The sequence below is a fragment of the Theropithecus gelada genome, chromosome 1 (genome assembly GCF_003255815.1).
Source record: "Theropithecus gelada isolate Dixy chromosome 1, Tgel_1.0, whole genome shotgun sequence".
NCBI lineage: Eukaryota > Metazoa > Chordata > Mammalia > Primates > Cercopithecidae > Theropithecus > Theropithecus gelada.
The window spans coordinates 50,852,607-50,875,798 of record NC_037668.1 but is presented as its reverse complement, the minus strand read 5'-3'; the positions used below and the strand labels follow the sequence as shown (position 1 = coordinate 50,875,798).

At 49.4% G+C, this 23,192-nt stretch overlaps 2 protein-coding genes and 1 pseudogene across 4 annotated transcripts in view; 2 read left to right on the top strand and 1 right to left on the bottom strand.

Moving 5' to 3' along the window:
* The window catches only part of ASAP3 (ArfGAP with SH3 domain, ankyrin repeat and PH domain 3), a 56,705-nt gene extending 54,385 nt beyond the window's left edge, over positions 1-2,320 (top strand). For all 3 annotated transcript variants that reach the window (XM_025354047.1, XM_025354039.1, XM_025354055.1), the window contains one exon: positions 966-2,320. In XM_025354047.1, the coding sequence (XP_025209832.1) occupies positions 966-1,040 (75 nt within the window). In that variant the 3' untranslated portion in view covers positions 1,041-2,320. The remainder of the gene's footprint in view (positions 1-965) is intronic.
* A 3,806-nt stretch (positions 2,321-6,126) lies between these two features.
* The window catches only part of TCEA3 (transcription elongation factor A3), a 33,765-nt gene continuing 16,699 nt past the window's right edge, over positions 6,127-23,192 (top strand). Inside the window, exons 1-4 of the mRNA XM_025384914.1 lie at positions 6,127-6,335; positions 11,753-11,815; positions 12,893-12,998; positions 13,513-13,654. Of these exons, the coding sequence (XP_025240699.1) occupies positions 6,267-6,335; positions 11,753-11,815; positions 12,893-12,998; positions 13,513-13,654 (380 nt within the window). The 5' untranslated portion in view covers positions 6,127-6,266. The remainder of the gene's footprint in view (positions 6,336-11,752; positions 11,816-12,892; positions 12,999-13,512; positions 13,655-23,192) is intronic.
* LOC112633431 lies at positions 19,354-20,672 on the bottom strand (annotated as a pseudogene).

Below are 23,192 nucleotides of genomic sequence, written 5' to 3'. Positions count from 1 at the left end.
GGTTTGACCAGTCCCTGTCCTGGTGTCCGGTGGGCAAGGTTTGGCCAGTTCTTGTGCTGGTGCCCAGTCAGATGCGGTTTGACCAGTCCCTGTCCTGGTGCCTAGGTGGCCGCGGTTTGGCCAGTCCCTGTCCTGGTGCTCCTCTTTCCCTGCTCTAGCCCAGGGCTGGGTGAAGCTGAGGAGAACCCAGGCCTTGACGGATGGCGGTGGTGATGAGGCCCAAGCTCTGGCTTTTCCCCGGGGGAGGATGAGGGAAGTTGTGTTAGCCAGGCCAGTTGCTCAGAGAAGGCATCACTTCCCTGCAGGAGAGGCAGGATTAGGTGGCCGTGTACCAGCCCTTGTTTGCCTAACTTTCCCCTTGTTCATTAGTCTCCTGGAATCCACAGGGACTTTCAGATCCCAGGCATAGAGGGATGTGACAGGGACAGGGCAAGAGCTGTCATCCTTAATGCAGCTTCTCCCTGCTGAATCACCAAGTCTCCAACAATGGCATATATTAATTGAACCTAGGAGTGGGCACAGATCAGAGCCAGTTGTGTTGGGAAGGAAGCCTCTTCTGTCCCTTGTTCCTCTGGGAATTCCTCAGAATGGCATTGGTTATGTTGGGAGTCAGAATGGCAGGGGCAGAAGCTGGTTCTGTCCGGGGAATCATCATCTTTAATCCACCAGAGTTAGGCACGAGACACAAATCTATGTCCACATCCTGGTTCCACTATTGCCCTGAAAACCAAGTATCCATCAGATGGCATTTAATTGATGCCTGTGATTGTGGTGTGTATGATAGCAGGAGCTTGAGCTTTAGAGTAAGGAGACTTTGGACAAGTGGCTTCACTTCATCAAGCCTCAGTTTCTTTGTAAAGTGAGAATAATCTATCCACAATAGGACAGATGTGAAACTGAGTGAGGTGAACACCTGGTGTGTTACAGGTGCTTTGAAAGTGTCAGTTTCATCCTTCTTTCTGCAGGTTGGCGTCACTGAAGGAGATGGCTCAAGGACTGGGAGTCTCCCAGCAAGTTCTGTGCAACTTTTGCAAGACTAGCTCCTTGCTGGCCCCCTCATGTCCCATTCTGGGCCCCAACGTTCAGCGCTCACAAAACTGGGGAGCTGAGACGTTTGTTCTCTTGGATCTCACTCTCTCTGTCACTTGTACCTCTGTGACTGGCCTTCTTCCTGCCATGGGCCATGTCCCTACCAAGGACACATGGCCTTTCCCTGTTAGGGCTGATGGCAGTTCTTTTCTATCTCATTACCCACTAGGGGCCTGGGAGCCCTGTGGCTGGATCTGAGTGCTCCTGAGCTGGCTTCAGTTACAGAACTCTCAGTCCCTCATCAGATCGAGACTCTATTTCCCCCATCTGTCTGGGGGCTTCACAAGGGCAGGAGAGCCCTCCATCACTGACTTCCAGATCAGGGACCCTGCCAAGTAGGGACTGTCTTCTCAACCAGCCGTTTATTAGTCTAGTATTCCTTTACTAAATTCCAGCTCTATGTCTGGACCTGTGTTAGTCACTTCAGATGCCACACGAGTAAGACAGGGGCCCTGCAGGGGTGGTCCTTTGGTGGAAAGCTGGTCTTAAGGGTTGGGCTTGGGAATAGGCAGGGTCAGATTCCAGGGCATGACTCTGGACTCAGCGGGTTTATACCTGTGTGACCATTGCAGTTGTCTATAGACCACATCCATTCTGGCTGTCAACATGCATGCTATACTGGCTGTTAAATAAAAATATTCTGAATGTCACCCCTTTTGAGGGACAGCACAGCCTTCCCTAGGCACTCTCCTACATTCCCCAGCCAAGTAGTAGAGTCGAATGCACCCACATTTGCCTGTGTCCTTGATTTAGCAGGAAGGAAAGAAATGGTCTGGGTTGATGGATGCCCACTTCTCTTCTCTTTCTCTTGGTCAACTCAGGAGCCTTTTAGTCTGAGGGAATGGAGAGGCAAAGAAATAAGGGAGAGTAATAGAAATGGGAGGGCAGAGACTTAAGGGTTCTGCTTTGCAGCACTAGAAATTCTATCATTACTCAGCCCCAATGAGAAAGCAGATACACCTAAGCCATCATCAGCTGCTAACATCTCAACTTGCCAGTTGCTGGGTGCTGCGCGCTGGCAGGAACGGGCCAAGCCAAGCAGGGGAGACCAGAGAGCACCAATGGCCAACACTGCTGCCTGGCTATGGAGGCTGTGCTGTTTCCCCTGGAGACCTGACCAGTCTGTGGTTCCCACAGGACCAGGGTTGTCTTTTGAGCCCCCAGTGTCTGGTTTCATTCATCTCAGATTTGTTATTTCACTCATCTCTAATAAAGGATTGGGGGGTCAGTTTCCAGTGGTTTCATTTATGTGATCTAAAGAGCAACAGGGAGGGGAACGGAATCTTGGGGCTTGAAATTCTTTCTCTGAGGCCGGGCGCGGTGGCTCAAGCCTGTAATCCCAGCACTTTGGGAGGCCGAGACGGGCGGATCACAAGGTCAGGAGATCAAGACCATCCTGGCTAACACGGTGAAACCCCGTCTCTACTAAAAAATACAAAAAACTAGCCAGGCGCAGTGGCGGGCGCCTGTAGTCCCAGCTACTCGGGAGGCTGAGGCAGGAGAATGGCGTGAACCCGGGAGGCGGAGCTTGCAGTGAGCTGAGATCCGGCCACTGCACTCCAGCCTGGGCGGCAGAGCGAGACTCCGTCTCAAAAAAAAAAAAAAAAAAAAGAAATTCTTTCTCTGGACCTGGCAAGGGAGATGGCCTGATGTGGAATAGTGGTTTGCAACCACAGTGTTTTGCCCCAGGGAACTTCTGATAAAGCAGAAAACAGTTTTGACTGTTCCCAACTGGAGGGTGCTAGTGGCATTTAGTGGACAAAGGTCAGGGATGCTCCTAATCATCCTATGGTGCACAGGTCAACCCTCCATAGCAATGCAGTATTCAGTCCAAAATGTTAATAATGCCAAGGTTGAGAAACCCTGGAAAGAACACTGGACTGGGAGTCTGGAGACCTGAAATTCTAGCTCTCCCGTGGTCCTCTGCCACTGTCTCTGCTGATTGCTCCTGAGACAAGGATTTGGGAGCAAGTAGCTTATCTGTGAAATGATCCCAGGAAGCATAATGAGGGAATAGAGAAGTGAAACAGAAAGTCAAAGAGCAATAAAGAGCTGGGTGTGGTGGTGAGAACCTATAGTCCAGCTATTCGGGTGGGAGAATTGCTTGAGCCCAGGAGTTCAAGGCTGCAGTGAGCCATGATGGCGCTACTGCACTCCAGCCTGAGCAACAGAGCGAGTCTCTGTCTCTAACTCTTGTTGAGGACCTGTGAGAAACAGTATTGACTACAACATGCCTTCGCATTGTCCCATTGAGAGTAAAGAAACTGGATGTTTTCCACCAACTCCGGTTTCTTGCTGGTTGGGGGTATCCTTTCTGAGGGCATCAATTTCCTATCACCCCAAAGCTCCTAATCAGAGAAATGTGGGGAGCTGTCCAAGGTGTGTCCAGGAATTATCTTCCAGTGACCTGCAGGGTGGATAAGTAGGCAGAGGGGATATGATGATATCAACAGGGTCCAACCCTGAGAGGATCATCACCCTCTTTAGGCCTCAGTCTTCCCATCTATACAATAAAGAGGTTGGACTCCATGTTTTCTTAGGGTCCTTCATACGTGGATGTTCTAGGTGACCGGCAGTGCACCATGCTCAGGTCACACAGCTTAGGGTGGGGACTGGGTAGAAGTTTGAGAAAAATTCTTTTTTTTTTCTTTTTCTTTTCTTTTCTTTTCTTTTTCTTTTTTTTTTTTTTTTATGGCTCTGTCTCCCACACTGGAGTACAGTGGTACAATCAGAGCTCACTGTAACCTTGAACTCCTGGGCTCAAGCAGTCTTCCTCCTTCAGCCTTCTGAGTAGCTGGGACTATAGGCCCATGCCACCATGCCTGGCTTTTTAAAATAATTTGTAGAGACGAGGTCTCTCTCTGTTTCCCAGACTAGTCTTGAACTCCTGGCTTCAAGCAGTCCTCCTGCCTTGGCCTCCCAAAGTGCTAGGATTACAGGCATGAGTCACCACTCCTGGCCTTTTTTTTTTTTTTTTTTTTTAAGGCAATCCTAAGTAGCCTCAGGCTGCTGAGGTTGAATCGCTTCAATCCAGAAGGGCTTGGCTGGGATTGGCCAAAAGGCCTCACAAAATCCCAAACCATTAGAGTCTAACCTCCCAAATGTGACTGGCAGCTCTGCATGCTCAGGTCCCACCCACTGCCTCTCCCCCACACTCCTCACCTCTGTGCTGCAGCCACGCCAAATTTTCAGTTCCTCCAACACTGTCAGGCAGGCCAGGCACCCTCCCATCCCTAAGCTTTGCACATTTGGAACTCACTCCAAGAGAAGAGGACTGTTTTGTTCCTCTCTGGGTATGCAGAACAAGAAATGCCTGGCACATATTAGGTGCTCCATAAATATATGTTGAATGCCTCTTCCTTTCTTCCGTGAACACTCTTCCTCCTCCCCTCCATGGCCGCTGTGTGCTTCAGCCCAAAGTTTAAACTTCGTTTCTTCAGAGAAGATGACACCCTAAATAGTGCAGGTCTCCTCAAATGTGTCCTTAAGGTCCTTCACTGCTTCCTGCCCTTCACCCCAGCTATGATAAATACATTAATTGACCATGTCTGTTTTTGTTTAAGGTTTCTCTTGCCCATAGACTGAGTCTCAAGCTTTCTGGGACCAGTTCTGTCTTGTTCATTGCTTGGACACTCAATATGTATTTGTTGAATGGATGAAAAAACCCACTCTGTCCTACCTTGATCCCAGTCACAAAGCAATTAGAAGATAGGTGTTCACACCAAGCTGCCTCTGCGACCCAAGCTGAAATGGCGTTCGGTCAGGAAAATGGGGAGATTTCACTTGACACCCCAACCCCAGCTCCCACAGTTGCAACCTGCACACCCTGTGGACCACTTTTCATGCCTTCCCTCCAGGTTCCTGAGCCCCACTCCCGTCACAGGAAGATCATTTTCTGTCCATTAAACTCATTTAGCAAGAGAACTGGATCTGTGGGAGATACTTGGAGATCACTGGAGATCATTCCATGGGAAGGCAGATCTGTGCATGGCTGGGGAAGGTAGACACAGTTGTGTTTCCACCACTCCACCAAGATGACCCTTCTAAACCCAACCCCACTGAGGGGGCACTGGCCTGACCTGGCAGCCTTGCACCTGGATCAGTATTTCTCAAAATTTGGTGCACGTAAGAATGAATCTTGTCTGTAATCACAGCTTTGGGAGGCTGAGGCAGGAGGATCCCTTGAGACCAGGAGTTCCAGACCAGCCTGGGCAACATAGCAAGACTCACTCTTTACAAAAAAATTTAAAAAATTAGCTGGGCATGATATATGACTCCCGCCTGTAGTCCTTGCTACTCAGGAGGCTGAGGCAGAAAGGATCACTTGCGCCGGGGAGGTCGAGGCAGTGAGCTTGATTGCTCCACTGCACTCTGGCCTCAGCAACAGAGGGAGACCCTGTCTCAAAAAAATAAAAATAATCTCCCCCACAAGCTCTCACTACTCAAGAGTGTAGTTCTGGGACCAGCAGCAACCCCAGCACCTAGGAGCTTGTTCAAAATGCAAAGCCTTACTAACAAAATAGCCAGCAAACTAAGTTTTAGGTAGACAGAGGCAAACAGGAGCCTGGATACACGTGGCATGCACAGGCCGTGCGCAGGATGGAGTGAGTGCAGGTTAAAGCAGAGCTGGATTTAGTGATCTACACACACACACACACACACACACACCACACACGATTCGAGCGCACCCAGTTGCCTCCACTTGGGCATAGGCGCGGAACTGAGTCCTCCCGTTTTGAGATGCAACGGTGCAGAGACCCAGGAGCCCAGAACGCTTCCCGGGGCCCCTGGGACACCCTCGGGCGCCCCCGCGACCGCCGCCTGTGGCCAGGTCACAGCCTCCCAACTTGCCAGAGAACCCTCCTTCCCAAATCTCCCTTCGGAGGGTCCCCCCTCTCAGCCTCGTTCCTCCCCTGAGGCCCGACCGGCCGGCGCGGGCAATCAGTGCCCTGGCAAGTCCTTGAAGTCTATATTTAGTGCCCGCCACCCCTCCCCCGCACAGTTGGAAGGCGGGCGGTGGGGGGTGGGGGTGGGGAGAGCCCCGCCCCCGCCGGGCGTGTGTGTCGTGTGTGTTTGGGGCCCGCTCGGGTTGCGCGCCCTCCACCTTCGCGCCTCCTGCCCCCGAGGCCCGACTGCTGCCCCTGCGCCCCTCGCCCCGCCAGGCGTCGCGGGCCAACATGGGCCAGGAAGAGGAGCTGCTGAGGATCGCCAAAAAGCTGGAGAAGATGGTGGCCAGGAAGAACACGGTGAGGCTGCAGAGTTTGGGCCACGGCCCCCGCCCCCCGGGAGGCGCAGGCGAGCCCCGGATTCCGGGGTGGGGACGTACTGGCGGGGCGCGTACGGGACTCCAGGACCCGAGGGAGGAGCGGCTGGTGCAGGGCCCAAGGCCCCTTAGGGACCCTTGCTGAGCACCTCGAGGTGGGTGTGTAGGTGGCCCAGGACGCCAGGGGGATCTTGCGGGTCCCAGAGGCGCGACTTGTGCACGTCCCTTTGGACGTGTAGGGTTCACCCTGGGCAGCTAATGCGGGGCCCAGGAAAGCGGGCGAAGAGAGCTGGACGTGGGAAAGGACTTTGGGAGTCCCAGGACTTGGCGTTTGCAAAGCTCGGGGAGTGGCGGCGATGGCGGGGGCGGGGCTGGGGGCAAATCCTGGTGGCCCGAGAAGTGGCAGAGAAACTTGGACTGACGGGGGTACTGAGCTGCATCCCTGCACCCCGGAGTGGGTCTGCGGGAGAGAAGTAAGAGGCCGTGGATCGTGCGACCCCACAGCTTGGGGCGTCAGGAGCGGTTCTTTTGGTAACTTTCCCTTTCCTTGGCCTTGGGGTGCGGCCCGGACGGGCGGGGGCCGAACAGGTGCGGGGGCCCGCGGGGCGGGGGAAGGGGGCCGGGCTGGAGGCCTGTGCAGCAAGGGCGAGGGCGGAGGGAGGAGCGGGCTCGGCGGGAGGTTGGGAGCAGGGCTGACAGCCCTACCGGAGGGTCCTGGCCAGAGCGCAGATCCAACTGGAAGTTAATGTTTGATCTTCCCCGTGATCTTTGCCTGGGGTTGGCGGCCGACTGGTCGCCTGGCCAGAGCAAATTTGGCCTTGGGTCCTGGAGGGCCTGGGCTCGCCCTGGGAGGGAAGAAAGGGAGCCTGGTGAGCATGACCATCCCACCTCCCCGCCCTGTCCCTGGGTCCTCTTCCTCCCACCATTGGTAGCCATGTGCTGCAGCCACCTGCACTGCCAGGACCTAGGAGCCTGGGAAAGGAAGAGACCCTAAGGGAAGTTTTAGAGCCAGGAAGAGTAGCCAAGGCCCAGGGAAGGGTCGCTGGAACCATGGAGTGGCAGGATGGACACTGGGCAGTCATGAGGTGGTGTCTATATAAAGGCCAGAGCCTCAGTTTCTCCATCTGTAAGAAAGAGATGAGATTATGTGCCTCTAGAGAAGGGATGTCACTGGATTCTTGTCTCTGCTGGCAGCGATGAGGATTGGAGAGATGAGACAGAGATGTAAACCCCTTAGTAGGACTCAGACCGGTGCTTGGTAAGAGCTGGTGAACAAGATCTGCTTCTAGGCAGCCAGGTCCAACACAAAAAGGTACAGCACAAACCTGCAGAGTGCTGGGAGCTTCTCACCCGACACTCCCAACCTCTACGCGCTCCCTATTCCAGACTCCTCCACAACACTCAGTGCAACTGAACCTCAAGTCATGGGGGGCATTTTCTCAGCTGGGGTTGGCGGAGCCCAGTCAGGGATTCTGAGCCAAATTCTACTTCAAATAGAGAGGTTATCCCAGCCCAGCTCCTTACTGACCCCCAATTTTGGGCCAGGAAAGAAATTCTGGGCCTCTGGGTAAGAGGGGTAGGGTGGGGACGCCTAGAGACCCAGGGACAAGCAGCCTGCTTGGGGTAGAGCTCTGGCTGAAGATGAAGGAACCTGCCATGGGCTCCCCCTCACTCCTTTTATGACCCTAGGCAAAAGCCACTCAACCTTCCCTCTCTGGGCCTCAAGTTTCCTCTTCTGTGAAGTGGGAAGAGGAAATGGTGTCTTTTGGAGATGGATTCCTGTGGAAGTGCCCAGAGCTGTCCCCAGAAAAGATGCAAGTCTGGCCGCAGGGTCCCTGCAGCGTGGAGCCAGTTTACAGCCACGTCTGCGCCTGGACTCTTGGCAGCATCTGGGTGGGCACGGAGCTCTGGGCGTCTGGCCGAGAAAGGTGGGGACTGCTCTAGGAGTGAAAGTGGACCCGCCCAGCGGTGGTTAGGCAGAGGAGGACATACTTCCTGTAATAAGACGGATCCTCCACGTTGCAGCTCAGGCCTGGGGGTTACTGCCAATTGCTGAAGTCTCAGCCACTTAGGGCTTTGTCACATCCTCTGAGCATGCACTAACAGAAGCAACTTCAAACATACAACAAAGTGCCTACGGTCACAGCTACACACACACACACACATAGCTATAATGTGCGGCTACAACACAGCAGTTAAACAAGCAACTGAACCTAACTGCATATGAGACACGGCTACTGACACCAACATGACAAGCATCCTGATCCATATGACCCACATTGACCATTAGAGTTACAGAATGATACACAAAGACAGCCACACACGTGCACACGCAGCACAGCTATACCCAGACATGCAATGCCACAGACTAGCAAACAGCCACATTTGTACATTCAGATGTTATAACACAGGCATCATCCCACAAAGACAAATAGACACAGCTGTGCCTGGAGCTGCATATTCACAGCTCCACACTTAGACCAGAGATACTGCTGGCTGCAGAACCCATACGTGTATTCAGAGAGATACACCCAGCAACATTTGCACAAGGTTTGTGAACCCAGCTACAATCCAGGCTCATGGCTGTTCTCCTCCAATATGACCCAGTTATACAACCGTGACACACGAGGCATATACCCAGTGGGGAGCTGGAACTGGCTTAACGCTGATTGTTGCATTTTCAGGAATTTTGCAACCTGGTGGTTAAACACAGCAATTGTTTTAAAAAATTACATTATCTGCTTACAATTAAATAAATTATATTAAAAACAAAGGTAATGAATCCTCCAAAATAATCACTTCCTGATTATTTTACTACATTTTACTGTCATGTATGGTCAGAGGTAATTTACTTCTATTGTTATCTGTACGGTGGAAATGCTGTAGAATGTACATCTATAGTACTGTACATCTCCTCCCAAAACTTCCTTCAGTTCAGTGACAGCATGTCGGTAGCTTGAAATTGGCCATGGGATGAGTGTTTACACCACAGAAATTGGCAAACACTATAGGTCGGTTGTTTTTTTTTTTTTCCCCCTTGAGAACTGCTTGTTAAACGTTGGCCAGCACACCACTGCACTTACCCATGTTGATATTCCATGATTGTGTATGTGTAGACAGATCTATGCCTACGCTAACACAATTTGTATAGTAGTTAGAGCCCAAAAGGCCTGAGTTTGAATCCCTGCTTGGCTCCTTATAAAGCATGTGACCTTGAGAAAATTACTTAACCTCTCTGTTTCTTGGATTGCTCCTTGGTGAACATGGGATAATAATTCTGTAAAAATGGGACTAATACGCAGGACCCACCCGATAGGGTCATTGTGAAACTTAAATGAGATTATGCAGGTAAAATACTTAGAAGAGTACCCAGTACATAGCAAGCCTTTAATTAATGTTACACTTGGAGTTGTGCACCCCCAAGTTCACATGCACACACATCTGCAGGTCACACCTCTGAAAACATACCGCGAACCCAAGTTCTCAGGGAGGCTAAGGACTGACAGAGGGCAGCTCTTGGGACATGGTCCAGGTCCTGGCAGGGTAGGGATTGGCAGCTGGAACCATGAAGTGTGGGCCAAGGATAGGAACATACAGGACACAGTCAGCTGGTGCTCCCCAGGGAACTGATCTCAGGACAGCAGGCAGGTATGGCTTCTAGGAAGGGGTTGGGGGAAAGGAGAAGGCTGAAATGGGTCAGAGGGTGTCCAGGGCCTGGCAGCTCACAGATTTTCAAACCTAAACCTTATTTTTCTCCCGCCCGCCTTCTTTCTGCCTTAATCCTGCACAAGTTCATCCACTCAGGAAGCACTGGGCTCTCTGCTGAGCCCTAAGGTCTCAGAGATTAGAACGGTTCTCTTTACCTGAGAGAAGTCAAAGTATCTGTCCACACAAAGACTTGAAATGAATGTACCTAGAAGCTTTATTTTTAGCAGCCCCAAACTGGAACCTATCCATAAGTCCCATCAACCAGTGAATGAATTTAAAACATTGTGGTAGACTGAGCGTGGTGGCTCACGCCTGTAATCCCAGCACTTGGGGAGGCCAAGGCAGGAGGGTCACTTGAGACCAGAAGTTTGAGACCAGCTTGGGTGACATGGCAAAACCCAATCTCTACAAAACAATACAAAAAATTAGCCAGATGTGGTGGTTCATACCTGTGGTCCCAGTTATTCGGGAGGCTGAGGTGGGAGGATCACTCGAGCCTGGCAAGTCAAAGCTGCAGTGATTGTGCCACTGCGCTCCAGCCTGGGCAACAGGGTGAGATCTTGTCTCCAAACAAACAAACAAACAAACAAACTGTGGTACAATACATACAGTGGAAAACCACTCAGCAATAAAAATGAACTACTGATCCACGAGACAACATGGATGAGTCTCAGAAATAATTATGCCCAAATAAGCCAGATAAAAAAGGGGTTTTGCCCTACATACTCTATATAAAATCCTTAAAGATACAAGGTCACCCATAGTAACAGAAGGCAGAATTGTGGTTGTTTAGGATTGGGGATGGGGAGGGATGGATTAGAAAGAGGACAGGAAGAAGCTTTTGGGGTTGGTGGCTGTGCTTTTATCTTGATTATGGTGAGGATTCCATGGCTGTACAGGTATGTTGAAACTCATCAAATTTTACGCTGTAAAATATGCAGTTATTGTATGTCAATTATACCTCAATAAAGCTGTTTTTTTGTTTTGTTTTGTTTTGTTCGAGTTGGAGTCTCGCTCTGTCACCCGGGCTGGAGTGCAGTGGCGCCGTCTTGGCTCACTGTAACCTCCATCTCCCGGGCTCAAGCGATTTTCCTGCCTCAGCCTCCTGAGTAACTGGAGTTACGGGCATGCGCCACCACGCCTGGCTAATTTTTGTATTTTAGTAGAGATGGGGCTTCACCATGTTGGCCAGGCAGGTCTTGAACTCCTGGCCTCAAGTGATCCACCCACCTCAGCCTGCCAAAGTGCTGGAATTATAGGTGTGAGCCACTGTGCAGGCCAAGCTGTTTTGTTTTGTTTTTTAAAAAGGCCCCGGTCCTCAGCCTGCGAAGTTCACAGTGGGGAGGTAAGGGGAGGACCCTCCAGGCACACGAGCAACAATAAGCCAGGAAGGAATTCATTTTGGAGGAAAGATGGGGAAAGGGGAGGACATTCCTGGGAAGAGGCACAGCAGAACCAAAGGCTGGAGGTCAGGAGCCTGGCTCAGAGGGTTTGAACCCAGCAGGTGGCGGGGGATGAAGTTAGAGCATCGTCTAGGACAGAATGTTTCTCGTCTCTCTCCTTCCTTCTGCCCCTTGCCTGTCCTTTGGCCACGTGTCTGTATTCTCCTCCTCCATGTACCAAGACCACACAGTAGTCAGAGAAGCCCGGGCAGGACCCGGGCCCCAGTCCTCACCTTGTGGTCTCCCACAGGAAGGGGCCCTGGACCTTCTGAAGAAGCTGCACAGCTGCCAGATGTCCATCCAGCTACTACAGGTGGGGTGGGGGTGGGAAGCCTTGGGGCAGTGCCTGGGAGGAGAGCTGGTGGGTGAGGGAAAGACCCCCAATGGGGGAAGGTGGAGTCTGGGAGGAATTTCTGAGGGGAGGCCGCGGGGGTGGGAATCTTGAGGTGCAGACCTCCCAGGGAGGGACTGAGGGGGACACAGGGGCATCTTGGGGGCAGAGAGGGTACCTTCTAGGTGTCAGGGACCTCTGGGCCTTGGAGCAAGACTGGTTTGCTTTTCTTGAATACTCCAATTCCCAAGGCCCTGGGCCTGTGGGATCCAGGAGGCCAATGATCCAGGGAGAGGGAAAAGTCCCCCATTTAAAATCCCTGTGTGGCCCTTAAAGTCCCCAAATTTACCAAAAGCTCCTGGCGGTGAAAAATGAGCACAGACAGATGCAAGGTCGCATAGCTGGAGCTGCTGTCTCAGTTGAAACTGGAGCTCAAAGACACTAGAGGGAGCTGGCCACGGTGGCTCTCGCCTGTAATCCCAGCACTTTGGGAGGCCGAGGAGGGCAGATCACGTAAGGTCAGGAGTTCAAGACCAGCCTGGCCAGCATGGTGAAACCCCGTTTATACTAAAGATATACAAAGTAGCTGGGCACGGTGACGGACACCTATAACCCCAGCTACTCGGGAGGCTGAGACACGAGAATCACTTGAACCTGGGAGCTGCAGTGAACTGAGTGCAGTGAACTGAGATTGTACCACTGCACTCCAGCCTGGGCAACACAGCGAGACTCCATCTCAAAAAAATAGACACTAGAGGGTTGGGAATGGGAGGGGTCCTGACAGTCAGCCAAGTGCCGCCCCCAACCCTAGGTGCAGCCTTTCACCAAAGCCACAGGTATCCTCCATGTCAGGCTTAGCCCTGGGCCCTCGACCTCGTGCAGAGCAGGGCCTCAGTTATAGTAGTGGGGTTCTGACCTCAGCCAGGAGTCAGGGCTAGGACTCTGGGGATACAGGTTGGAAGGGGAGGTGGTGGTAGAGCTGGGGCAGGACCTGCCAATGAGGGCAGCCATTCCTGTGTATCCATTCCCCGATCATGCCTTAACCCTGTCACTTTGCAGACAACCAGGATTGGAGTTGCTGTTAATGGGGTCCGCAAGCACTGCTCAGACAAGGAGGTGGTGTCCTTGGCCAAAGTCCTCATCAAAAACTGGAAGCGGCTGCTAGGTGAGACAGGACAAGGTTGACTTGAGTCCTGTTTTTCTTCTAGCACTTGGGACAGGACTGGGCCTGACTCATAGCCGGCACTCAGTGTATGTCTGTTGAGTGACTTAATCAGTGACAGATGGCCTCTGGATCTGGGAGGTAGCTAGTGGGGGACTGCCAATGTTTGTGTACATAAGTACAAGATTTGTAGACTTGTGAGTTTTGTGTACATGCAACCCTTATGTGTTTGTGCTCTCACGCATTTGTCTATATAATACATGTCTACATACATGCATTTATCTGAATATGTGCAGAGGTGTGTTTGCCAATGTATTTATGTCCCCATGTGAGAATGCATATTTGTACACATGGTTCTGTTGTATGTGCATTTGTGTGTAAATGTGTTTGCGTGTGTGTTGGGAGTGTGTGTGCAGCTGTCCTCGTCCCTGCCCTTTGCTCCCTGCCCACTAAAGTCATGCTGGGTTCTGCTGAGACAGAGCTTAGCTGAGGGACAATGCCACCCTTTTGCTTTCAGACTCCCCTGGACCCCCAAAAGGAGAAAAAGGAAAGGAAAGAGAAAAAGCAAAGAAGAAGGAGAAAGGGCTTGACTGTTCAGACTGGAAGCCAGAAGCAGGCCTTTCTCCACCAAGGAAAAAACGAGAAGACCCCAAAACCAGGTATCCTTTTCTGGGATGGAGACAAGGGAGCTGACACTTGTCACGTCCTCTGCCAGCAGCTCTGTGTATATTATCTCATTTAAACCTCGCATCCTGGGGAGGAAGATATTGGTATTATCTCATGCAGTGCCCCCTCTGGGGGTCTTCTTTGGCTCAACCAGACGTTAGACTCACAAGACCCAAATAGGCCATAAATAGTACTGGCTTTGCCTAGAAGGATGCAGGGACAGGAAAGAGTGCGTCTGCAGGAGGGCCTCCAGCATTCCTCTACAGAGAGTTCCCATAGGAGACCACACAGCAGTCTAGAGCTCTTCTCTGGCCCACCCAGGCAACAGACGGGGTGCAGGGAAACAAGACCACAGTGGGTGTATACCTCACATCCAAATTTTGTAACAGTCCCAAAGACAAAGTTTCTAAGATGCTAGCAAAGGCAATAGCCACTTATAAGATTCACTGCACCTGGTGTGGTGGCTCACACCTGTAATCCCAGCACTTTGGGAGGCTGAGGCAGGAGGATCACTTGAGCCCATGAGTTTGAGACAAGCCTGGGCAACATGGCAAAACTCTGCCTCTACAAAAAATACAAAAATTAGCCAGGTGTGGTGGTGCACACCTGTAATCCTAGCTACTCTGAAGGCTGAGGTGGGAGAATCACTTGTGCCCGGGAGATGGAGATTGCAGTGAGTTGAGATTGCGCCACTGCACTCCAGCCTGAGCAACAGAGCAAGACCCTATCTCAAAAACAAACAAAACCCAAGACATATATTATAAATTAAAAGGATCTCTACTTTCTGCATTATACAATAAAAATTTTAAATCTGAATTGTTGGGGTTTTTCGCAATGATCCTGTACTGCTTTTGAAACAAAAAAATAATAATAGTGCTTTTAAAAACTAAACAAATAAGAGTGATAAAAATCTATTGTAGAAAATAATGGAAGGCCGGGCACGGTATCTCACCCCTGTAATCCCAGCACTTTGGGAGGCCAAGGTGGGTGGATCACCTGAGGTCGGGAGTTCGAGACCAGCCTGATCAACATGAAGAAGCCCCATCTCTACTAAAAATACAAAATTAACGGGGCATGGTGGCGCATGCCTGTAATCGCAGCTACTCAGGAAGCTGAGGCAGGAGAATCACTTGAACCCGGAAGTTGGAGGTTGCAGTGAGCCAAGATTGCGCCATTGCACTCCAGCCTGGGCAACAAGAGCGAAACTCCGTCAAAAAAAAAAAAAAAAGGAAAATTTAGAAAAGTAGAAAAAAAAATCACCCACATTCTCACCACCCAAAGACAATCACCACTCTTGATGTGTTGGTGTATGGCTTTTCTTTCTGTTCTCTCTTTGACTTGTTTTCTATAGTCATCCCCAATTTTAATAGTCTGCTTTTTAAAAGGTAATGCCTGTGAGACGGTTTTGTCACATTTTCTATGTTCCGTTCCTTTCCATTGCTTATTTTGCAAGTGTATCCTACTTGGAAAAACCCTAACTGGCATCTAACTTTTCACATGAGTGTGTTTTCTTTTCCCAAAGGGGTTAGAAGTGTGGCTGGGGGGAGTCCCTGACCATCTCTACAGTGCCTAGTACGGAGTGAACATTTACTGAATATTGCCAGCCCATTTGTAGCAGCATGGTCGCCCGCCCTGTGGATTACCTCCCGTTCATGCCCTAGCTGGTCTGGCCATGTCTGGAGCACCTGTGTGGTTATGAGAACCTTGGCAAATGAAGGACCAGGAGCAGGAGAGCTCTTGTGAGATGAAGTTGAAGGACTAGAGGCTGAACTACTGGGGACGGACCAAATGGGATTTGGGACTAATCTGTCACGTGGGGAGTGTAGGCATTGAGGTAAAGGTGGCAGCCTGAACATACGCAGTTTTTGTTTTTGTTTGCTCCATCCCCAAGCCCCACTAAATGAATGGTAAAGAGGCTGGGCGCAGTGGCTCATGCCTGTAATCCCGGCACTTTGGGAGGCCGAGGTGGATGGATCACGTGAGATCAGGAGTTTGAGGCCAGCCTGGCCAAGATGGTGAAACCCCATCTCTACTAAAAATACAAAAATTAACCAGGGGTGGTGGTGCACGCCTATAGTCCCAGCCACTCGGGAGACTGAGGTAGGAGAATCGCTTGAACCCGGGAGCAGAGGTTGCAGTGAGCTGAGCTCCCGCCACCGCACTTAAGCCTGGGCAACAGAGCGAGACTCCATTAAAAAAAAGAAAAAAAGAAACAAAACAGTAAAGGAATTTATTTTAAAGGCCTGTATGAGGACAACAGGTGTAGGAGAGGTAACAATGGAAAAGCAGAAAGCCAGGTTCTGGGCTGAACTTGGTCACTTATGGCCTTCATCTCTGAGACTCAGTATTATGGCCTGAAACACAGACATCATTTTCTCAGTTCTTTCTTCTTAAAAATAAAATGTTTTATTTGTAATAGTCTTTAATTATATTTTAGTTGTTTTTGTTTAGCTATTTTGTGTTTTTTATAATACAGATAATTAATTGCTCATTGTAGAAAGTTTTAAAAATACAAATAAATAAGAAAATAGGCCAGGCGCAGTGGCTCATGCTTGTAATCCCAGCACTTTGAGACGCTGAGGCCGGTGGATCATGAGATCAGGAGTTCAAGACCAGCCTGGCCAATACAGTGAAACCCTGTCTCTACTAAAAATACAAAAATTAGCTGGGCCTGGTGGCGGGTGCCCGTAATCCCAGCTACTCAGGAGACTGAGGCAGGAAATTACTTGAACCGGGGAGGCAGAGGTGGCCGTGAGCCGAGACCGCGCCACTGCACTCCAGCCTGGGCGACGAGACTATACTCCGTCTCAAAAACAAAACAAAAAAAGAGATAAAGGCCAGGCATGGTGGCTCACCCCTGTAATCCTAGCATTTTGGGAGGCTAAAGCAGGCGGATCACGAGGTCAGGAGTTCAAGACCAGCCTGGCCAACATGGTGAAACCCCGTCTCTATCAAAACTACAAAAATTAGCTGGGCATGGTGGTGCGTGCCTGTAATTCCAGCTACTCGGGAGGCTGAGGCAGGATAATTGTTTGAACCGGGACCCGGGAGGCAGAGGTTTCAGTGAGCTGAGATTGCGCCACTGCACTCCAGCCTGGGTTACAGAATGAGACTCTGTCTCAAGAAATAAGATAAAACAAAGTAAAATAAAATAAACTAAAGTATCATTTATTATCTAGAAGCAAGCACTCACATGTAATTGTGTGTATATATACATATATAAAATTTATATATGTATATATACATCTTGCTAGACTATTTCTATGCATTACTACCTATAAATAGGTATAAAGTACCTATTTGTTTTAATAAAATTGAATTACACTCGTATACTATTTTGTAAACTTTTCACGTACATAAATGTATTCATTTCAGTAGCAAGGTGTGTTTAGTGTAAAAAGTTTAGAAAATCAAACACAAGAAGAAAATAACAGAAATGACCATTGTTAACATTTTGATATATATCTTTATAGTTTTTTAAGAACATACAGGCCAGGCCAGGCTCAGTGGTCACACCCTTAATCCCAGCACTTTGGGAGGCCAAGGCGGGCAGATCACTTGAGGTCAGGAGTTCGAGACCAGCCTGGCCAACATGGTGAAACCCTGTCTCTACTAAAAATACAAATATTAGCTGGGCATGGTAGTGGGTGCCTGTAATCCCAGCTACTCGGGAGGCTGAGGCAAGAGGATCGCTTGAATTTGGGAGGCTGAGGTTGCAGTGAGCCAAGATCACCCCACTGCACTCCAGCCTGGACAACAGAGCGAGATTCTGTCTTTAAAAAAAAAAAGAACATACTTATGGGCTGAGCAAGGTGGCTCATGCTTGTAATCCCAGCACTTAGGGAGGTGGAGGCAGGTAGATCACTTGAGCTCAGGAGTTAGAGACCAACGGCGAAACCCTATCTCTATTAAAAGTAAGAAAAATTAGCTGGGCGTGGTGGCTTGCACCTGTGTTCCCAGCTACTTGGGAGGCTAAGGTGGAAGGATCACTTGAGCCTGGGAGGCGGATGTTACGGTGAGCAGAGATCACACCACTGCACTCTGGCCTGGGTAAGAAGTCTCAAAAAAAAAAAAAATTCATATGCACATTGATATTTATATTTTGTTAATAAAATTTGAAGTGCACTATACATTTTCAGGGACACTAAATTGTTATGCCCGGTCACTTTTCACAGCCATGGAGCTCTGAAATGAAGTTGTTGCTGAGGCTGAGCAGAAAATGGAGAGGTTTCTCCTCATTCTGCTGGGAGAAGCCAGTTGTCAGGGGTCCTATTTCAGCTCAGTTAATTAATTTCCTTTCTTTTTAGTTTTCTTAATGATAATTCATTATACAAACACTGTAACCACATTAGTGAAACTTAGAATAAGCATGGGAAATATTTGTGCACATCAGACAAATTAAGCAGCTTTTATTTTTCTTCTTCTCCTCTCCCAGGCCTGGTCTAACTACATACGTAATTTTTCTATTCCTTTAGGCAGAGTGTAAATTTTTTTTTTTTTTTTTTTTTTTTGAGGCGGAATTTCACTCTTTTTGCTCAGGCTAGAGTGCACTGGTGCAACCTTGGCTCACTGCAACCTCTGCCTCCTGGGTTCAAGCGATTCTCCTGCCTCAGCCTCCCGAGTAGCTGGGATTACAGGTACCTGCCACCATGCCCAGCTAATTTTTTTTTTTTTTTTTTTTTTTTGAGGTGGAGTTTCGCTCTTGTTGCCCAGGCTGGAGTGCAATGGCGCGATCTCAGCTCACTGCAACCTCTGCCTCCCGGGTTCAAGTGATTCTTCTACAGGCATGAACCACTGCGCCCAGCCTCTTTACTGCCTCCTGAGTAACTGAGATTACAGGCATGTGCCACCATGCCTGGCTAATTTTTGTATTTTTTTTAGTAGAGACAGAGTTTCTCCATATTGCTCGGGCTGGTCTCGAACTCCCGACATCAGGTGATCTGCCCGCCTCAGCTTCCCAAAATGCTGGAATTACAGGCATGAGCCACCACGCCCAGCCTTTTTGTATTTTTAGTAGAGACAGGGTTTCACCATGTTTGACCAGGCTGGTCTTGAACTCCTGACCCCAGGTAATCTACCCACCTCAGCCTCCCAAAGTGCTGGGATTACAGACGTGAGCTGCCATGCCCGGCCAATTTTTTTTTTTTTTCCAGACAGAGTCTTGCTCTGTCTCCCAGGCTGGAGTGCAGTGGCGCAATCTTGGCTCACTGCAAGCTCTGCCGGATTCTCGCCATTCTCCTGCCTCAGCCTCCCGAGTAGCTGGGACTACAGGCGCTCGCCACCACACCTGGCTAATGTTTTGTATTTTTAGTAGAGGCAGGGTTTCACCATGTTGGCCAGGATGGTCTTGATCTCCTGACCTCGTGATCCACCCGCCTCGGCCTCCCAAAGTTCTGGGATTACAGGCGTGAGCCACTGTGCCCGACTTTTTTTTTTTTTTTTTTTTTTGAGACAGCGTCTCACTGTGTTGCCCAGGCTGGAGTGCAGTGGCGTGGTCACAGTTCACTTCAGCCTGCAACACCTAGGCTCAAGTGATCCTCTAACCTCAGCCTCCTGAGTAGCTGGGAGTGTGGGAAATTACTTTTTTAAATATAAAACAGTATTTGAATTTTTGTCCTTAGGAACTATAAAGATTATACATGATTTGGAAATGAGACTGTAGCAAACAATGGCCAAAGAAGAGTCACCCATTCTATGCCTTCTCCTTTGTCTGGTCACTCAGAAATATCCTACTATCAGCTATTATTTTGGGAAACTGAGGACCAGAGAGACCAATAGGAGAACAGGAGGACTCTTTATTTAAGGTATGCACCGGCCCAGTGGATTCATATCTAAAAAGCTGAGCATTTTAACAAAGACAGAGCAGGGTTTTTATAAGCAGTCTTACAGAAGCAAAGCAAAAGCAGTTAATTACATGATAGGTCACATAATCTACAGCATAGCATAACTTGTGGCGTTGCATAGCTGGTGGCCTTGTAGCTGTATTGAAAGAAAAAAAAGAACTGGCTAAATACAGACATTTGTAAAACATAGTCATGCTTAAGAAGCTAGGGAAAGGAGTAATAGTAAAGGAATTTATCTTTCTTTCTTTTTTTCCTTCAACCTTGCTCTGGAGGGGAGGGGGGTCTGGAGCCCATTCCTTTGGCCTTGGCTTCTCAAACAGCGTTATCTTATAACTGTCCTTGAAGTGAGCTTGCTAGGCAGAGGAAAATTTGTTCTTTTCTTTTAACCCTTGCCTTGCCTGTTACTTTTCTTGGAGTGAATGAATGCATATTTATTTTTAAATTTCTGCCTCACTATGATTGTTGTTGCTTATCACCTCCCATTATTTTTATCCATGTATTCACCATAGTCTACTTTTTCTTCTGCATAAATTCGAGACCCCTGGCTGGGTGCAGTGGGTCATGCCTGTAATCCCAGCACTTTGGGAGGCCAAGATGGGTGGATCACTTGGGGTCAGAAGTTTGAGACCAGCCTGGCCAACATGGCAAAACCCCATCTCTACTAAAAATACAAAAATTAGCTGGAAATGGTGGCGTGCACCTGTAATCCCAGCTACTCGGGAGGCTGAGGCATGGGAATCCCTTGAACCCAGGGGATGGTGGTTGCAGTGAGCCGAGATGGTGCCATTCTATTCCAGCCTGGGTGACAGATTGAGACTCCATCTCAAAATAAATAAATAAAAATAAAAATAAATTCCAGACTCCTTTTTCACTGATGTGCCACATCTCCAAGGCCTGGCTAGAATGCTGATATTCTGTGCCATGTCATCTTGACAGACATTACCCATTTGGCACACTTCCCTGTCCCCTGATCACCACATCTCATTTGCTGCTAGAGAAAATATTGTGCTGGAGTATTTCCTTCCGTCTGTCTCATGATAGGGTCCTAACCCACTTGCCTGAGTAACTGCACACAATTCAGGGACATTTCGAGAAGCAAACTGCTAGCTGTTTTGGACTCATGCCTTACAAACTGATGAAGTACCTGTAATACAGGTCTTCGAAACATGGTTTCTATTTTCTTTCTTTTTTTTATTTTTTATTTTTGAAATGGAGTCTCTCTCTGTCGCCTAGGCTGGCATGGTCTCAGCTCACTGGAACCACCATCTCCCAGGTTCAAGTGATTCTTCTGCCTCAGCCTCCGAGTAGCTGGGATTACAGAGCACGCCACCATGCCCGGCTAATTTTTGAATTTTTAGTAGAGATGGGGGTTTCACCATATTGACCAGGCTGGTTTCGAACTCCTGACTCAAGTGACCTGCCTGCTTTGGCCTCCCAAAGTGCTGGGATTACAGGTGTGAGCCACCGCACCCAGCTGGTTTCTATTTTCTTACAGTCTAATCTTTAGACTTTTCCTGATGCTGTAGCCCAGACCTGTATCAACTAATATGTCACCTTTTTATTTATCTTGCTATCATATTCTAAGCATGTTTTCATGTTCCTGAATAGTTTTCATAACAGTCATTTGCAATAACTGCAGAGCATTTCTGATTTGTTCTAAAAAGAAAAGCAATGAGGAAGAGTCAGAAAGTGGTTCTCCAGGGTGGAGTCTCGTGTCTTCTCTCCCCTCTCCCACTGTAGGAATTCCAGCTTATGGTTCCTGCTTGCATTGTCTATCCACAAGGGGCACTAAGGAGAAACCCCACAGAAGAACTCCCAGGGCCTGTTGTGGGAGTGCAGGGGCATGTGAATGAGGACCTCTCTTCCCCTCTCCCGTGTGTCTGGTGGAGGGCTGCTCCTGGGGTCATTAGTTAGTGACCAGCACTTCCAGCCAGCCTAGCTGAGGGAGAGAACTCCTTCAAACAGAGGCCCTGGGGAGCTTGCAGGAGGCAGCTCTTGGGTCCAGAGGCCACTGAGAGAGTGACCACCCAAGGGGAAGTGGGCTGAGCACAGATAGTGTTCACCACAGTGACCAAAACCTGCCAAATGCTGCTCTTGTGGAATTTACATGGGGTGTCAGACAATAAATATAATTAAATATAAATAAGTAAATTGGCCGGGCGCAGTGGCTCACGCCTGTAATCCCAGCAGTTTGGGAGGCCGAGGTGGGCAGATCACCTGATGTCAGGAGTTTGAGACCAGCCTGGCCAACATGGTGAAACCCCCTCTCTACTAAGAATATAAAAATTAGGTAGGCATGGTGGCACGTGACTGTCATCCCAGCTACCCGGGAGGCTGAGGCAGGAGAATCACTTGAACCCAGGAGGCAGAGGTCTCAGTGAGCCGCTGAGATAGCACCACTGCACTCCAGCCTGGGCAACAGAGTGAGACTCTGTCTCGAAGAAAAAAAAGTCAATTATGCTAGTCAAGTATGCTAGAAGGTGACATGTGCTACGGAATTAAAAGGAGGGCAGGGTAAGTGAGATGGGGAGTGGGGTTTGCAATTAACAAACAGATGAATTTTTTAAAACCAGTAAAAGGAAGAACTACATTATATGTCATAAAAAGAATGTAGCTGGCTGGGTGCAGTGGCTCAAGCCTGTAATCCCAGCACTTTGGGAGGCCGAGACGGGCGGATCATGAGGTCAGGAGATCGAGACCATCCTGGCTAACACGGTGAAACCCCGTCTCTACTAAAAAAAAATACAAAAAACTAGCCGGGCGAGGTGGCGGGCGCCTGTAGTCCCAGCTGCTCGGGAGGCTGAGGCAGGAGAATGGCGTAAAGCCGGGAGGCAGAGCTTGCAGTGAGCCGAGATCCGGCCACTGCACTCCAGCCTGGGCAACAGAGCAAGACTCCGTCTCAAAAAAAAAATAAAAAAAAAAAAAGAATGTAGCTGCGTGCATTTTGGAAAAATTGGGGGGAAAATTCACTTTTTAAAAAAAATTTTTTTATTTTTTATTTTTTGAGAGGGAGTCTTGCTCTGTCACCCAGGCTGGAGTGCAGTGGCGCGATCTTGGCTCACTGCAAGCTCCGCCTCCTGGGTTTACACCATTCTCCTGCCTCAGCCTCCTGAGCAGCTGGGACTACAGGCGCCCGCCGCCGTAGTAGAGACGAGGTTTCACCGTGTTAGCCAGGATGGTCAACGATCTCCTGACCTCCTGATCCTCCCGCCTCGGCCTCCCAAAGTGCTGGGATTACAGGCTTGAGCCACCGCGCCCGGCCGAAAAATTCGCCTTTAAACCCATCACCCTAGCTGTAAACAGCATTTGAGTATATTTTCTTTAGATCTGCTTTTCCTCCTGTGCATTGGTTTTCTTGCGTGACTTTAGTCACAGTCCGCATCTAATTTTGTCTCTTGCTTTTTTGATTGCTATTTTAACCCAGCTCTTCTATCCCCAAGGCCCATGTGTTTCTCCTCTCCTCCTCCTAAAGTGCCTGCCAGGGAGGCTGAAGCTGATCTCTCTGTTTCTCTGGTTCCAGATGAGTACAGACAACTCCAGGAATCCAGTCTCTGTGGACTCCAGTTAGCTAAGGCCTGCCTGACAGCCAGGAGGACAGGGCCTGCTGAGAATAGTTGTTAATAATGAGCAACACAACATATGTCACATACATGCGATATGTGTTAGGCCCTTGGCAGATATCGACTTC